Here is a 16,724-nt window from a genome sequence, read left to right as displayed (position 1 = left end):
TATTTCATATTTAATCCCGATTATTTCATATTTAATGCCGTTTTAATCCACACCTCTCGCCTCACCGCGTTTCAAAGAGAGAGATGGGCGAGAGGACATCAGAGCTGAAAAAACCTGCCCCGTCACAAACACAAACGTCTCATAAATGTTTCTTCAGAGGGTTTTAAAATCTTGAGCAGCCCATGGAGAGAGAAACAGGGAGGAGATGGCCGAGGCTGGCGTGTCCCTTGGCTGAGGCCGGCGTGTCCCTCACAGGTCGGGTCCCTGCTCAGGAGCCTTCGGTGTCGGTGTTGTCGCTGCCGCTGGTGTTCTCCCAGTCTGCCTCGTGGGGACGGCCCTTGGGTGCCCTTCGCATCGCTCTTTTCCTGAAAACAAGACTAGATGGTTCAGTTTTAGAAGTTTTCTTAAGAGAAGTAGCATTTCAATGCTTTGGGGAGTTCAGAGGTGAGGTCCATCCACTTGGTGTTTAATTGGAGGGGACTGACTGCTCACACACCCAACGTAAAGCTGTCACTAAAAGCAAGTACAGGGTAAAGAGATGTGATCTAAATTGATGAAGACACTCACATTTCTTAAAAAGTGGTATATTATTGATGTGCAGTTGAAGAAGCCAAGAAATCCTACCCAAAGTCCTTTCTTTAATAAAAATAGAATTGTCAGCAGTCTGAAGTCATTGACCCTGCCATTAGGAGCACTTCTATCTACTGCTAGGATTAAGGTCCCTGTTTTACAAGGTCTTTATTGGTCTCATGCTCCATAAAGACCACGACTGGTGAAGACACCAGGCATTTGGAGAATGGACCTTCAAACAGGAGGATCTGAAGAGGATGGAGGGTGGAAATCTGCTCCCACTCACAGCTATGGGAGCTTGGTCTTGAATGTCAGCAGTCTGGCACATGGGCAGTGAATGTCAGATGGTTTTCTATCAAATCTATCAAATTTATTAAACTAGTGACTCTTTGGAGCACTCTTCACTCCCTGCTGTGGAACCATCTGCATCATCCAGAGCAAATGTGATCATTGCTACCCTGGCTACCTCTGGTACTAAACCAGGAGGTCTCAACCAAAGCATAAGCCTCTGGAGAGAAGGTTTGTAAGGAATTTATGCCCTCCATGAATCAAGCCTGAGGCCAGGGGAGGGACAGGCAAGAAGAAATACATACAGCAAGCAGATCAGTTAAGTCACATGGGTAGTAAGCAGAACTAATTTAGGTCTCCTGCCCAGACCTTCGGTAGCGCTCAAAGCAGTCCTTCATCCTCCTCCTCTCCTTTTCTGCGAGCTCCTCACTGGCTAAACCACACTCCTTGAACTGGAAAAAGAAAAATCCACACAATATTAAACTGGAAAACATCAGAATCCAGAGATGAAGGGCAGAAAGCAATTGGGAGATGTTTCTATGCACAGATGGCCACCATGAAGCGTTCTGTTGTTCAGAGCTCACCCTTTTTGGAAGGGGAATTTTGCACAGAGTGCTCAGAGTTTGGAAAAGCTTTATCTGTTTACACACTTCTTAAACCTGGTAAATCCCTCATGAACAAGAACACTGAAGATCACAAACCCCAGTTATGGTGAAGAAGAGCCCAGAAAGATTCTCTTACACTGGGTGGCTTTGGAGGCAGGCTGCTCTCTCGAGTGCTGAATTGCTGGTTTTGACCTTCAGGGCAATCGTCTAAGAGAAGGAAAAATCACAGCTTTGGTCCTGGTTGCCATTGTGAAGTAACTTCTCCCTCCCCCAGTTCATCAAACAGCAACAGTTGTACTGTCACAGCTCCAGTGCTACCCAGAGTCAGCAGCAGAACTGAAACCAAGCCTCATAACATTCAGGATTCAGTCCTGTGATCAAGGCAGGAGTCACTTCTCATTTTGTGAAAAATCTCCCACCCCAGTGAATTAAAGATCATTGAGATCTCACAGGAGATCCAGAGTATTTCTTCCACTGTGCTAAGTGTCCTTCTTTTCTCAACAGGTTTTGAAAGACAATTTCAAGTTCTTAGAGGCATCTGTGAATTCCTTTCCACACTGCTGAATCATTTCCACCGGGGATGCCACAGAAACAGAACCAGTGACAGCACTAACTACACGGTTCTGCTTTTGTGAAAACAGCCTGCAACATAAAAGGGAAGAGTGGAGGGAAAAATCCCTGGAGAAAGCCACATGGTCCAGCTCAAGTGGAAGGACATTTGTTTTGTTCTAAGCTCTGCCACAAATACAAGAGGAATGGGGAGGAAAAGAGGCATCCAGGAGCTATTTCTCAAAGGCACCACATTCATTTTCCTGGACAAATTCAGTAGACAGATGACCTCAAAAAAAAAAACAAAACCACAAAAGACTTTTCCCAGGCCATTCAGCTACAGGAGAGACTCTTTCAGAGACTATGTAGTAACAAGACAGCCTGTGGAGCTTTTTCTCTCAAAAAAGCTTTATGAGTATTCAGAGTTCCCAGCATCTGGGAACTTTTCATGTTCTCCTTTTCACAGGTGAGGCAGCTGGTGCCAGGGCACCTGCTCTGGGAGGTCTTACTCAGAGTGCCAAGCACACCCCACTGAGAAGCACCCCTCACAAAGCGTGGCCCCAGTCAGACTACCTATTCTTCACTAAAAATAAACCCCAGGAAGGTCTTTTCCTGCCCCTCTGAGACACTGGACTGCCCTCTCATTAATTCTACTCTCTGTTTACCCAAGACAAGTCTTACTTTTAGTTGGTTCTGTATCTTCATCTAGATGACCATGCAGAGGAAGCTATGGACAGAAACAAAGCAAGAACATGAGAACTGCCCCTCACTCTGTCTCACACAGCAGGTGGAGGACTATAAGAAGCAAGCCATGCATAGAACCAATATTTCCTTAGTGCTTCTTGCTGTCAGCAAAACAGGAGACTGAGCCAGAAGTTAACAGGTCTACTCAGGGATTTATCCTCCGTGAATAGATCCAGTTCCTTTGGCCTCATTTATACTTTTAGCCTCCAGACAATGTGACAATTGCTTCCACACTGAAGTTATAAGTGAAAACTCTTCACTACAGATGTCCCCAGGGTAAGATTTATTTTCACCTCTTCTCCCACAAGAGAGACAATTAGAAGCAACTCAAAATAATTCAATTCCCCTGATTTGCTTAGACTCACCAAATCTTGCTGACTAATGCCATAACTGTGTCCTACACTTAGAAACCTCAGGACACAGGGAGATTCTGTCACTGGCCTGTTTTGCTGCCTCTGTACTTTTTGATATCACCCAAATGAGCCTGAGCCATGGATTCAAAAGTGCTGTTACTTGGGGGACTGAGCACAAGTGAAGAATCTGAAACCATCCCAAAAGAAATTAAAAGGTAAACAAGGCACCCTACTCACTTCCTGGGAATCTCTGGAGGAGGTATCGTCCAGGTCAGAGGTCTGAAATAAAACCAGTATAAATTAATCATTCCTCATAAGCAAGGGCATGGTATTCAGGGATATAAAGGAGACTGAAAGCTCCAGAAAATAGAGAAGTTTGGGCTTCCTCCCTCCCACACTCCTGTCTGACCACCTGGAGAAAGTACACCAGATAGCACAGTAATTAAAAGCCCTTGTATATCTAACTTCATTCCAGAAACTTCAGCACCCTTACACCCTGCTCCCATTTCATCCAAGTGGCTCATAACACGGTGTCTAAGAGAGTTCACTCTTTGGTGATGGACACACCACCTCATCTTTGGACATCCTCCAAACACAAAAGGCCTCAGCTTGCATCAGTCCAGCTCACACACGCCTGGAACCAGGGTGAGGTAACAGGAACCATCACAACTCTCATTATTTTCAGCGTTTGCAGGGAAATAATCACCCTGCTGAAATCAAAGTGCTGGGGGCAAAGGCCTCGGGCAGCCACGCTCAGGCCCACACCCAGCTCCACTCAGATGACCACCCCACAGACACACCTGCATGGGCAGCTCCAGCTGCAGCCTTTTCAGCTTGGCTTCAGTAGCCAGGAGCTGACTCTCCTTTTGGAAGAGTTGCAGTTGCATTTCGTCACAGCGCTCGCCCAGCTCCCGAATCTGCTTGCGGTAGGAGTCCCTCTCCACCAGGTTCTTGGAGTACTGCACATAGAACTGTTCCCGGGTCAGGAGTGCCTGGAGAAAGGGACAGTGTGCTCTGGTGTGTCACACAAGGGTGCACTCGGGGTCACAGTGTTTGCCCACGTCAAGCAGCAGGGCAGGGATTAGCGGCAGCTCCAAGAGGAGTGTTCTGTCACCTGGTCTCTTTCTGAAGCCACTTCCTCCATCTGCTGCAAGACAGCTTCAATCCGTCTTTTATACATCTGAGAGTCCTTCCTCAGAGACATGCACTGTAGTTCAAGCATCTCTCTTTCCTCTGCGTGCTGTGGAGATAAAGTCCAAAGCACCCTGAGCTCGACTCGCCACTTCTGCTCTGTGCCACAGATGGCTACGGCCAGACCTCCACAAGGGTCAGTGTTCAGCTGGGGCAAGGCCAACCAGAAGGTGGGTCAACAGGCAGCTAACATGATGGATTGATGTGTACCAGAGCTGTCAATCACCATAAAAGCTCCCACTCCTCTCCAGGCTGTGGCAGAGACTGTTAATTAACACAGCCATTAGTGCTGCCAAACGCTACAATATCAGCGTGCCTTTTGTCAGCAAACTGTAACATAGACATGAGAGCAGGAGCAGCAAGGATCACTGCTGAGCAGCTCCTCTGCTCCACAGGCAAGGTGCTGGAGGTGCTGCCTCTGCCCACCTCACCCACTGACCCTCGGCAGGGGTCTGCATCACCTACTTTGTCTTGCAGTGCCTGGGCCCGCCGCAGCTCCTTGCGAAGGCTGTAGATGGTGTTCAGCAGCTCCTGGCGCTCCCCCAGGATCTGGCTACAGTCATTCTCCAGAGTCTCACTGGAGATGCTCTTCTCCAAATTCTGTTCCCTGGCAACCTGCTGGACAAAAGAAAGTGAGGTACAGCAACCAGCTAACTCCACGTTAACTCTCCTCCCCACAGTCCTACGTGCGCTCTTTGGCTTGGGAGAACAAGGTCACAGCTCACCCACACAACCTTCAGAGTGGCCCCATCACTGCTACAGATAATCACTTCTCAGGAGTCCATATCCATCCACCCCTACCAACCTGGAGAGTGTTCTCCAGCTCCTGATTCTTGGCCAAGAGCAACTCCTTCTCCTGCTGGATCTCCCACATCACCTCATGGCTTGGACGCTGCTCTATGGCGTGCTTCAGCTTCATGGTGTGCTTACGCTCCAGTTTGCAGTCATCCTCAGCCTTCATGAGGCTGTGCTTCAAGTGGTCAATCTACAGGAAAGTTCAGAGCTCATCAGTAAGGAAGAGACATTCCAAAGCAGTTCTCACTCCATTCCCCAGACAAACACGGGGTAAGTTTCTCCTCAGCTTTGTTTTCCTCAGGGCACCACAGTCCTGCCCGTGTGCTAAATGGAGAGACCAGGTCACTCCTGTGAAAGGGCCCAGTCATGAATGAGGGGAAAATTGTTCATTCTTCACAGCATAACTTGTAATATATGGGCCTACTGGGCTGAGCTAGGGACCACCAAGACATGCCACCTGCTAGAGAACCATAGAATACCACGTTGGAGGGGACCTCAGGGATCACCTGGCCCAACCCTTCTTGGGAAAAGCACGACCTAGATAAGAAAGCCCAGCACCTTGTCCAGCTGAGTCTTAAAATTGTCCAAAAGAAGATGCACAGAACTTCATGTTGGACTTGTGCAGACTGTCCTGGACAAAGACAGGTGTGGTGCACGGCACAGCCTTGCAGGGAGCAGGTAAGAAGGGAGAAGCTTTAGAAAAGGGTGACCGACCTCGAGCATCAGGTCCCGGTTCTTCATGAGGGCCGCGCTCTTCTCCTCGCTCTGTTTGGCAAAGCTCATTGCCAGGTTGTAGTTCTCGTCCTTGCACTTCCTCAGCTCCTTGCTCAGGCTGTCCCTCTCCTCCTTCATCTTCTGTGCCCTCTCCTGGTGCTTGCGGAGCAGGCTGTCCCTCACCCACATCTCCCTGATGGTGTCCTCCTTGGTGTGCAGCCACACGGCGAGCTCCTGGGCCTTGCGCCGCTCCTCCTGCATGCTGCTCTGCAGCTTCATGATCTCGTTCATCAGGAGCTGGCTCAGCCCCGACTCCCCCGCAGTGTCTGTGTGGTGGGCAGGTGTCAGCTCCACGGGGACACACGGAGCACAGGCTCCCACGTGCTCCCCCTGCAGCTCAGGGTCGTCGCCCTGAGGGCACGTGTGATAAATCACCCTGCTGGTTCCCCCCTCTCTGTACCACAGTGTCACTGACACAACCTGCAGAAGGAGGAATGGACCCTTCTGCTTCCTCCTCAACCCTCCCAGGTCCAGCCTGTGGCTCCAGCAGGGCTGTTCTGGCCAGGACCCTCCTGAAGCAGGAGGGGAGCAAGCCAAGGAACACTCTTGACTCTGCACCCATCGGCGCTGCGGGGAGCCCAAAGCAAAGGTGAGTCCCCCCTTAACTTCCACTGCAACCCCAAACGAAGAGATGCTCTTTAAAAACACAAACATTACCTATAATCATAGAGAAAACCCTGCTGGGCTCCTTGCCAGTTATTTTCTTATACAGTTGTGGGTAATAAAGCTCCAGACTCTCCAGAAATGCCTCAAAGCCCTTGTGTCCTGTCCGCTGAAGAATGTCCAGAAGAACACCTGAAATAACAGCAACAGGCTATTCTATTCATTTATCTTTTTACATATTTCTCACATAAAAACCCCAAAATTGTTCCACTTTCTCCACATGCAGATTAAAGTCCCTGGGATCAAATCCCCCAGTCCCAAGCCATCTGCCCAGTAACTACACAAAAGTATTTTGGCTGTGAAGGAACAGTTAAAACTTGACCCTCACCTGGCTCCTACTAGAGTGGGGGCAAAAAGCAGCTCTCAGGAGAGCACTTTACGTTGTCCTGCTGATCATTACAGACTGCTAAGTTAAAACAAAGCACCATGACAGCTTCTGCAGCTCGAGGCTCCACTTCCAAATACCAGAGACAAATACAGGAAAAAAGTCCTTTAGTGTAAGAACACTGCATGTAAACTGGAGAGGTAATGGAGATAAGCCTAAGAGAGCATGGACTAGAAGGGCTCTGGCACCCTCATTAGAAAGAAGCTTTTCCTCCTGCACAGATGGAACCTCCTGGGTTCCAGTTTGTGCCCATTGCTCCTTGTCCTGTTGCTGGGCACCACTGACAAGAGTCTGCCCCCATCTTCTCTGCACCCCACCCTTTAGCTCCTGATCAGCATTGATCAGATCCCCTCTGAGTCTTCTCCTCTCCAGGCTGAACAGCCCCAGGGCTCTCAGCCTTTCCTGGGCACAGAGATCCATCTCCAAGGGGGCAGGGGCTGCACACCTTGTGCCTCAGTGCAGGCAGATGGGAACTCAGAAGTGATGCCCTCAGACCCAGCCCGTTAGCACTGTTTATCTCCTCCTGAGAGCCCACAGGAGCATCTACAGAGCTAGAGGCTCATCCACCTGGAGCCCACATCCATCTCCATTCCTTCTCAGCGACGTCCTGGGGAGAGGAAGGGGGCAGGGGCTGCACACCTTGTGCCTCAGTGCAGGCAGATGGGAACTCAGAAGGGATGCCCTCAGACCCAGTCCTCCCAAGAGCCCACAGACCACAGGAGCATCTACAGAGCTGCAGGGCTCACCCACCTGCCTTCCTCTTGCGCATGACCAGGCTGGGGTCGTTGAGGACTTGTTCCTCATCATCATGGGTGATGACTTTGCACTGGCGCAGGTAGGGGGTGATACGGGAAGGATCTATCACAGAGATCAGCTTCACCCTGAAGTCTTCCAGCTGATTCCAACAGGTCTCATCGTTATCTTCTTCCAACATGTTGGTGAGCAAGAAGTGTTAGTGAGCACTGCTGTCCTGTCTTGAAAAACAAACCCAGAAAACAAACAAGCACCCTCTAAGCCTCCAGGAGTAATGGGGAGGGTGTGGTGAAATCGAGTAGGTTAACAGACCATGAGTGGAAAAGTGTCTTTTAGGTACAAAAACGTGTCTCCTACATGGTGTTTAACTCAGCACTTGCAAATCCCCTGCAGAACAGAGGGACGTGCCACAGCTGTCCCTGCAGGGAGAGTGGAACCAGGCTGGAGAGCTCAGCAGCAGTGAGGCTGAGGCCAGCGCTGCTGACGCACACGTGAGGGGGAGCTAGCCTAAAATTCTGAGAATGCAGAAGTCACCAGAGCTTGGTGACCTCCCTCCAACCAGCTGAGCATCTCCCACACCTCACAGCATGAGGAAAGTGAAACTATTTAGCAAGAGGCCCACTGGCTACAGGCAAGTGATGGAGAGCCTCATGAGCAGAGGAAAACCCAACTGTAGATGCCCAGCGTACCCCAAGAAGGTGCTGTCAGATCTCCCTGACTTCACCTTGGGTTCTCCAGATGCTCAGCTATGCTTAGAAATAAGTCTTTAAACCCCACAAACAATGCAAAAAGGGTGAGACACAACCTAGGAGAAGCTGATGGCAAACTCAAACTTTCCAATTAGAAACTAAGCATCCTTTGAAGAAGTGAAAACCTCTTTAAAGCTCTCCTAATCAGCTGCAGCTTCTCTGTTATAAACAGTTCATACTCTTCCTCCTCCACTTGCCAGCATTTGAGAGATTCCCCTCTTCTCTCTGACCACACAATCACCAAATTTGAACACCCACAGAAGCCCCTGTGAAAACCCTGCTTTAACTGCACTCTGCTGTCACAATATAAAAGCTGGTTTTCTGCAGGCAGGACTTTATCCATGTGCAAAGAAGGGCTGTTCACTTCCAGTGGCTCAGGGAGGCTGCCAGAAACCTCACTAGTCATGTTTTCAGTCGTCTTATTTGGGGGGAGGGAGGGTGGGAACAGAGTTCTGATCATCAGCAGCCACACAGGGGCTGGGATTTCACACACATCTTACTGCATCTCTCTCCAAGGTCATCTCAATCCTTCAATGTTTTTCTGCTCCAGCACAAAAACTCAAACATCTTCAGCACATACTTTTTAAACATTATGCTGTCAGTTAACTTTCATGAGCAAGACTGACACAGAACTAGTAATTACTTATCATGGAGAAAATAGTCTGCTCTGCCTGACGTCCAACCAGCCCCCAGCAGATCCCAAGAAATGCACTCCCCTGTGGATAAACACCCCATTTGTACCTCAGAGCTGGCAAAGAGACACTTTCTCTGTTAATATAAACCATTCTGCATTATCTGGACTAACCTGAGCCTGTGCAGTCTGTGTCCCACCTCTGAGAAAACTTGTCTAGGATGCAGCCTCCCTTTCTGTTCTGGCTAGAGCAAAGATCATTCCAGGAACAAAACTGGTCTGAGAAAAGGGGAAACTGCTCATCTGTACTCTGAGACAGGAAAGGGAAGGGAAGAAAAAATGTATTTAAATAAAAAGGGGGAAGCCAGAATGGGGGGTGGGGGAAGAGAGAAACACTGGTCACATTGTGAGTCAGCAGCGTCACATCTGCAGTGATTCTAGACTCATTTTTGGCTTTGTTTTCCAATCTGTGCCACTGACCCACCAGCAAGGGTCCAGAAAGTTTCTTTGTGTAGTGGTGAGAAAGTCTGAAAAGAGTGAAGGTCACAGATATAGGTCTGTCCAGCTGATCTCAGGGGACAAAACGAGTGACAGAGTTAGAAGAAAGAGGCTCTTCCAATGGCCCTTCAGCTGCTGAGAACATCTTTGCAGAGGAGAGCAGGTGGCAACAAAAATTCTTTTTGGTTTAGAGTTCAGCTGAAAAGGATGATTTCTATGATGATGCCTCTAATTTTGGATGTCCTTAAGCTTCAAGCATAATTATGACAAGTCAGTATCTTGAGGGAAAGAGAGTCAAATCTTGGCAAAGCAAGGAACATAACTCACGATTCCCAAATTACAGGCTGTGGCTCTAACAGCAATTAGAGCAGCACAGCAAGCAGCATTGTGATATTAAGCATCAACATCATACCTTTGACTGCCTCCACGCCTCCCCCCAGTCCTAGAACTGCAACAAGAACTCACTAACAGTCTTAAAACAGACTTTGAAAAGTCTTGAGAACGTGCTTGCTCTGATACCATGGCAGCATGACACATTTTCCCATTAGCTTCCCACTCTCCTCTTTGTTCTGCTTTCTAAGTTTCTGGAGACTTTCTCCATGTTATCATTAGGAGTGGGGCAGAGATGCTCAGAGATTATTTAAGCCTGTGCTTCATTAGGCACTAAATTAGCTATGCACTAAAAAAAGGTACCTCTATGAGCTATGTCCTTGCTGAAGGTAATCAGAATGTCTGCTAATTGACCTAATCTAGGTTTTGTTCTATCGCAACAGATCAGTTCAGTCCTGAAAAAGAACAAAGGCAGCTTCTTCTTATAGTTACACAGCTATTCCACAAGCAGTATTACAAGGGCATCCCTTGAGCAGCATCTGCAAAGGAGAACAATCATCCAGAGCACAGATTTACTACCAGTGCCTCACGGTGACAGTCCTGTGGTGAGCAGACAGAACCATAGGGCACAGCTGAGTTCTTGGAAAAATGTTTTCTGTACTGGCTTACCCAAAATAGAGTACACCAAATGAGGAAAGGCATTTCAAAATCATTCTGTCTTCTCCATAATGTCTTGACACCCAGTCCTGGTGACACTGGGTGGCCCCTGTCCCCCTGAGCCAGCTCTAGGAGAGCTGCACCTCTCTGTGCTCCAGACTCACCACCACCCTCCCGGGCAGCTCAGCCTGTGCAGTGGGATGAAGCTTTCTGCAGTGCTTTCCTACCAGATTTCATCAGCTTTGACTCAGCCAGCCCTGCACCTCTCTGTAAGACAGAAATTGCTGGTTTATGAATGAAGGAGCATGTTTTTATTAAGGGATTTGCTAATGTCTGTATGGGGCAGGCTGTGGAAGAATCAAGGAGCCTCATTCAATCCTGCAGTTACAGCCACATGCATATTCATCTGCCTCATTCTCTCTGGTTTTCATGCAGCTTGCAAACTTCCATTTTTCTCATTAGCAATCATGCTCATACACACATTATTAAAAGCACTATTTACCAGGAAAAAAACCCCACACAGAATAAATCAGTAATTTTTAAGTGAGAAAAATAAAACATCTGTATTTCAACAAATACTCGAGACTCATTTTGATACAAAATTAATCTGCTGCTTATTCAGCAGTATTCAGTCAGTTAGCTGTCAAGCAAAACCACTGTCACAGCACTAAAAAAACACCCAATGAACAACATATTCTGAACATGGGCAAACATTCACATAAATAGGGATTGACCCAAAAAAGGAAATAAATAACTGTAATTGCTGGTTTCCCCAGATCTCCAGCAATCTTCCCCAGATCTCCAGCAATCTTCCCCCATGGCACTGACAACAGGGGCTGGTTTGAGAGAGAACAGAATTGCTCTGCTCTGAAGGACTTCCCTCCAGCTGTTTTGTTTCATTATCTGTAACTTGTCTAAAGCAGCAGCCTCTGTCAGGTGATGGAAAACCAGTCCAGCCCTTCTCCTCTCCTCCCCAGGTCCATCTGGTCAGTTTGTTGGAAGTGTTAGAAGTGAATAGTGCAAAGAGTGTCTCCTACTGCCATGTAGGAAGGCTGACCTCATTGAAGTGACTCCTGTAACAAAGCACACACAAGTCCCATTAGCCACAGCATCTTTAAAGGGAAGCTGCCCTTCTGGAGTTCCTAAAACCAATTTCAAAGAAAACACCCAAACATTCCCATCTGACAACCATGTGAATCAAACACTGCTCATGTTCATTAAAGGCTGTTTCACCCAAAGCCTCCACAGATATTACAACACCACATATTTGTACCCTATAGAAAATGTCCTGTTATACATATAGTGAAATGAAGCCATGTAGGGGGGAAAAAAACCCAAGGAGCTGTTCAAAGATGGCATGTTAAAGACAAGCTCCAATGAAGTGCCCACAGGTCTCAAGCCTCAGCTTCCCACTAGCTGTAAGTTCTTCAAGACTCACAAGCTTGGCTACAGAGCACAAACCACACAAAGAGCTACTGCTGCCTGCCCAGGATCTAGAGGATTGCCTGACAACCCTGAGCACGAACATCTCACCACCAGCCTGCTGGAACTGTAGCAAGGATCAGCTTCAGCTTCTGCTGCCAGTGTTCAGCACTCACACACACAAACCCTCCCCCTTCAGCAATACCTGCCCAAGTTTTCCTGTCCCACCGATTTGTGACCCTCTCACTGTAGCAGCCAAGCCAGCAGAGTGCTGCCAACCAGGGATAATACCAGTAGGCAATAGCACAGACTAAAAGGCTGCCAAATGTTTGAACTTTATGACTTTTGTATATAATTTTATCATGCAGACATCAACTTTCCCTGTCTGTGAAAGTCAAAGCACTAGCCTCAGTCTGTGATTAATGGGTGACTGCAGAACTCTGTGTCCTACAGGAACAAAGATCATTTCAATCCTTTCCCAGGGTCATGATTCATTGTCTAAGCTGCACCACAGACAAATGCACTTCAGGTTCTCTTCTCAGGCAAGAAATACAAGACACATTGAGTAGCTACTAACAGATTTCCTTCTCACATCCTCCTCCTCTTCCTGAAGCGGGCACTTCTCCTGACTGGCGGAGCGCTGGCGTCAGCCCCAGCAGTGCAGGAGTCCAAGTCAGGCTGTGCAGCCTCCTCTGCAGCTCCCAGGCCCTGCAACACAACCAGAAGAGACTCTCACCACCAGGAGACCTGCTGTCATTGCAAAAGAACCCCCTCAGCTATCTTCTCATTTAGAAGAGCTCAGCAAGTTTTTCCAAAACAATCTTCCACTCACCTTCAGAATTAAGGATGGCACAACCACGTTCCATCACCAATGTCACAGCAAGCACAGAGCATTTTCAGAGCAAACCCTTCAGCCAACACTGGCATTTCTTCCTGCTGCAGTTTCTGTCTGGGCACAATCATTTGTGCCCCTGCCAGAAGTGATGCTTCAGCTTTCACTGCTGGAGCCAGACAGTGCCCCAGACAACACAGGTCAACACAAAATTTTGATTTCTCCCAAAACACACCCCTACCACAAACTTTTCACTGAAAAACACCAGGAGAACAACTCGGTGTTAATAAAAGGAGTGGCAGGGAGCCTGGTGGAAGATGACCCAGGAGAGATGTTGGCAGTGAGGAATGGCTGGTGATTTTTGGACCAACTGCTCACAGTTCAAACCACACTGAACTCAGCCCAGACCCAAAGTCAGAGCCAGAGCAGAAAGATAACTGCTGGTTTTTACTATGGGAAAGCTCAGGTTTTCCAGCAGCTTTGCAATCTTTCTGTAGAAAGGGACATTTACCTTGTTTATTCACCTTCACTACTGTTTTGTTTGTTTATTCTGGAGCCACAATGAATTGAAACCCAAGTCTGAGCTGGGCAGTAAGGAGTTTAGCCTAAAAATCAGAGACTGATTTTAGGTTCACATTATGGTTTATATTGATCTATAGCCTCTAATAATCTCTGGTCACATGAAACAATTTGGGAGAAAGACCTCCAATGGCAATAGAGCAAAAAGAACACAATTCCCCCAGTATTACTGGGGTTTAAAGGACACATGGAACAAACCAGAAGTGCCCAATTTCAAAGAAACAAGGGTCAGCGTGGCAGATTATAGACTGCAAGAGGAAGGGAGCTTTGACACCCACTTCTGGGAAGTATCATGTTGAGTTTAATGTGCTATGTAAACCACAGACCTCTACCCTTGGGAGGACTAAGGGCTCCCAGCCAGACAGCTTTCTGTTCAACCACCTCCAGGCTTGTTCCAAAGGCCCACGTTTCCACCACACTTAAGAATGGTGTAAGTTTCACCCTGGGTTCCAGGGCAATATTTAGCTGGTGGTAACTTTCTGCTTTTAGTCCCTGGCACCTCTATTTTACCTGATTTAGTAAATCAGCATCTTCATCTCCAGGCTCACCGCCAACTGCCCCATCCAAGCGTACGGGTGTTAATTCCTTCTCACCCCCCTCTTCCTCAGACACTTCCTTCTCACTCTGCCACTCCTCTTCGTCACTCTCTTCATATTGCTTCCTGCTGGCTGACAGAGTTGTTGTCACTTTTGGAGGAGGCAGAGTTGCCAGTACAGCTGGCAGTGTGAAGGCTGCTAGGAATCTGGCTTTCAGTAGGAGGTAGGCGGGGTTCTCGCCGAGCTCCTGCTGCACCAGCTCCCCGATGGCACGCAGAGTGGCCCCACTGCCCTCGCCCTGCCTGGCCTCAGAAGGCAGGAGAGACACTGCCTGCTCCTCCAGAGCTGCCTTCTGCAGGAGGAGCTTCGAGAGGGCTTTTAAGTTGCACAGAAAAGGTGGCAAATAAGGCAACCTGGTTTGCAGCGACGGTACGTGAACCCCTCGTTTCCCATTCAGCCACTCCTTCACTTGCTCCTCATCCTCCAGGGAAATGAGGCTGAAGTCCAGCAGGTTCTTCTCTGCACTGGCAGGGGGTGGCTGGGCTGGACTGTCGGCAGGCTGTGCTGGCAGGGGTTTGGAGGCAATAGGTCTGTTCTTTGATGCTGCTGCTGCAACACAGTCGGAGTCCCTCGGGCTGTTGTGGGGCACTGGATCTCCCGGCTGGGGCACAACCCCTGTCGTGGTGATGCCTGGACTGGAAGGTCCATTTGCTGCACTGGAGTGGTGGCTCTTCCCCAGGCTAGTGAGACCCGAGGTGTGCTGGGCATCAGCCCCTTGAGTGGCTGCAGGTAGCTGGGGTTGGGGTGGCAGCACAGCACTTGGGGCTGGTGCCTCCAGTGGAGGAGCAGCCTGAGCTGCAGAGGGGTCAGAAGCCTTGGAGCTGTCTGAACATGCAGGCACTGCAGAAGAGACACTGGATGTTGTGCACCCAGGAGTGGCTGAGGTCACAGGTGAGAGAACTGTGGACTGCTTGGCTGGCTGCCCTGAAGGTGCTCCTGCCAACTGGGCACTTGGTGCCTTGGTCTCTGTGCTGCTGGGGTGGGGTGTATTTGCCCCAGCTGCTCCAGGAGGTGCTCCCAAGCTAGAGACACTGCCACTGGACATCACAGCTGTCTGGCATGGACTTCCTACAGCAGCAGCTGGCAGTCCCTGGGGGACACCCACCACAGTCTGTACCATGGTGGGGAGCAGAGCCTGTGGCATTACAACCCACGTGAAAGGCAGGATGCTGTTGGGAAGCAGATGTGAACCAGTCTGTGGAGGCACGAGAGCAGGCAACAGGTTGACTGGCTGCTGTTGTGGCCCGTTAGTATTCAGCTCACAGGTAACTGGCGTGGAAAGAGACAATTTGTTGGTGCCAGACTCGATGCCAAGAGGCACCACTGTAATCTGATGGGGCACAAAAGCTTGTTTCTGCAACACTACTGAAGCTGAGCTGCCAGGTAGGACCTGGCCATTGCACGCTCCCTGATTTGGGGCCTTTTCTGGATTCACGCCTGGTGAAATCCCTCCTTGAGGGCTACTCTCCACAGCTTGCTCTTTCAGTCCCTTACTGGATTGTAGTTCTGTCCCCTGTGAGGAACCAGAGCCTTCCCCAGTTTCTGGCACGGATGAGGAATGGTTTTCCAGCACAACAGTGGTAGAAGCTGAACCTGCACCAGAAGGGAACGCTGGCAGTGGAGCTGGTGCACACTGTACTTGGCTGGTGGTGCAACCAACGGCCACAGGATTGCTCCCTGCTTGCACAGAAGGAATGATTTGCTGTGGAGGCTGCTGGATTATCAGAGGCCCCGACACCAGCATCTGTGGGGCAACAAACACTGTCCTCTGCATGGCCTTCTTAGCCCTGGATTCCCTCAGCCGCTTCTCTCTCAGCAGTTCTGAGACAGTTTTAGGCTTCTGCCTTTGCAGCTGGACTGGAGGGGTCCCGTGGGTGGCAGGAGTGTTGCTCTCCAGGCCAGCAGGTGAGGCCTGCCTCGCTTTTAGGGTGACAGGTTTCCTGACAGGGTTCCTTGGTACACCCCTCTGGGAGTTCCTCTGAGTACCAGACTGTGATGAACTGCCTATAGAGGGGAAATAAAATAAACATAAACTTAAAACATTGAACAGAATTTTCAAAGCCACATTCCTTAGCTATTAAGAGCCCAGTACCCTGCATGGGAAGCAGCAAAACTCCCATTTTTGAGAATTCCTACAACACTAGAGTCTTGATTTCATCAAGCCCTGCCCTGACAGCCTTCAGCTAACTCTGAGGCAGCAAGCTTACTACGTGTCAGGAAGAAGCAATTTCCCTCAAAAACCACCAATGGGCTAAAAATGCACCTCAACACATGGACACTTCACACCAGCCAGGATGGCAACAACCAACTGGGGTTTTGGCCAGTGCCAGCACGTCCCCTACAGCCAGGACCCCACTGGAGAGTCTCCTGACAGTGACAATCCACACAACTGGTGGCCCTGTGCCATTGGTCTCCCAGCCCTTCAGCATTATTTCCAGTCCTTACCAATTATTTAGTCAATAATCAATACTTAAAATATCCAGGAGCTAGCAAAAGTGAGCATGACAATGCAGTTTTGTTCTGAAAGTTCTCCAGTTAAATTGGTCATTAACGTAACGGTGATGAATTAAGTGAAAGTTCTTGCACATCATAAAAATAAATGTTCTGGTAGGTACCTGAAGAAGTCTCTGTATTTTGGGAAGCCTGCCAAAAAAATGATAGGAAATTATATTTCTGAGATATCTAAAGATCATTAAAACAGCACAGATGTGAATCAAACCCACATCTGCCAACATCCTCTACAAGTGGCCCCACAGCCAG

General features: G+C 48.9%; 2 protein-coding genes across 2 annotated transcripts in view; both read right to left on the bottom strand.

Moving 5' to 3' along the window:
- Positions 1-268: 268 nt before the first annotated feature.
- On the bottom strand, positions 269-7,857 carry CARD9 (caspase recruitment domain family, member 9). The gene is made up of 10 exons (XM_008941941.1): positions 7,668-7,857; positions 6,527-6,664; positions 5,810-6,135; positions 5,071-5,285; positions 4,766-4,877; positions 4,224-4,349; positions 3,910-4,101; positions 3,347-3,388; positions 1,228-1,310; positions 269-365 (listed from the first exon to the last, which is right to left on the bottom strand). The coding sequence occupies exons 1-10, from the start codon at positions 7,849-7,851 to the stop codon at positions 269-271; spliced, it is 1,515 nt and encodes a 504-aa protein (XP_008940189.1). The 5' UTR covers positions 7,852-7,857.
- A 4,688-nt stretch (positions 7,858-12,545) lies between these two features.
- Positions 12,546-16,724, bottom strand: part of SNAPC4 (small nuclear RNA activating complex, polypeptide 4, 190kDa) — a gene marked incomplete at its 5' end in the record, with an annotated part of 9,312 nt that continues 5,133 nt past the window's right edge. Inside the window, 3 exons of the mRNA XM_008941940.1 lie at positions 12,546-12,665; positions 13,879-15,968; positions 16,580-16,607. Coding sequence (XP_008940188.1) covers positions 12,546-12,665; positions 13,879-15,968; positions 16,580-16,607 — 2,238 coding nt within the window. The remainder of the gene's footprint in view (positions 12,666-13,878; positions 15,969-16,579; positions 16,608-16,724) is intronic.

This window comes from Merops nubicus, unplaced genomic scaffold (assembly GCF_000691845.1).
Source record: "Merops nubicus isolate BGI_N331 unplaced genomic scaffold, ASM69184v1 scaffold34326, whole genome shotgun sequence".
Lineage (NCBI taxonomy): Eukaryota > Metazoa > Chordata > Aves > Coraciiformes > Meropidae > Merops > Merops nubicus.
This window is presented reverse-complemented; position numbering and strand designations above follow the sequence as displayed.

What these genes read in the sequence shown, in the direction of transcription:
- CARD9 (XM_008941941.1), bottom strand. Translation starts at nt 7,851, where the DNA reads ATGTTGGAAGAAGATAACGATGAGACCTGTTGGAATCAGCTGGAAGAC. An exon ending in TGGCTTCAGAAAGAGACCAG is followed by an intron (nt 4,102 to 4,223) that starts GTGACAGAACAC and finishes CCCTTTCTCCAG; the next exon opens with GCACTCCTGACCCGGGAACA. An exon ending in CCTCCAGAGATTCCCAGGAA is followed by an intron (nt 1,311 to 3,346) that starts GTGAGTAGGGTG and finishes TTCTTTTTCCAG; the next exon opens with TTCAAGGAGTGTGGTTTAGC.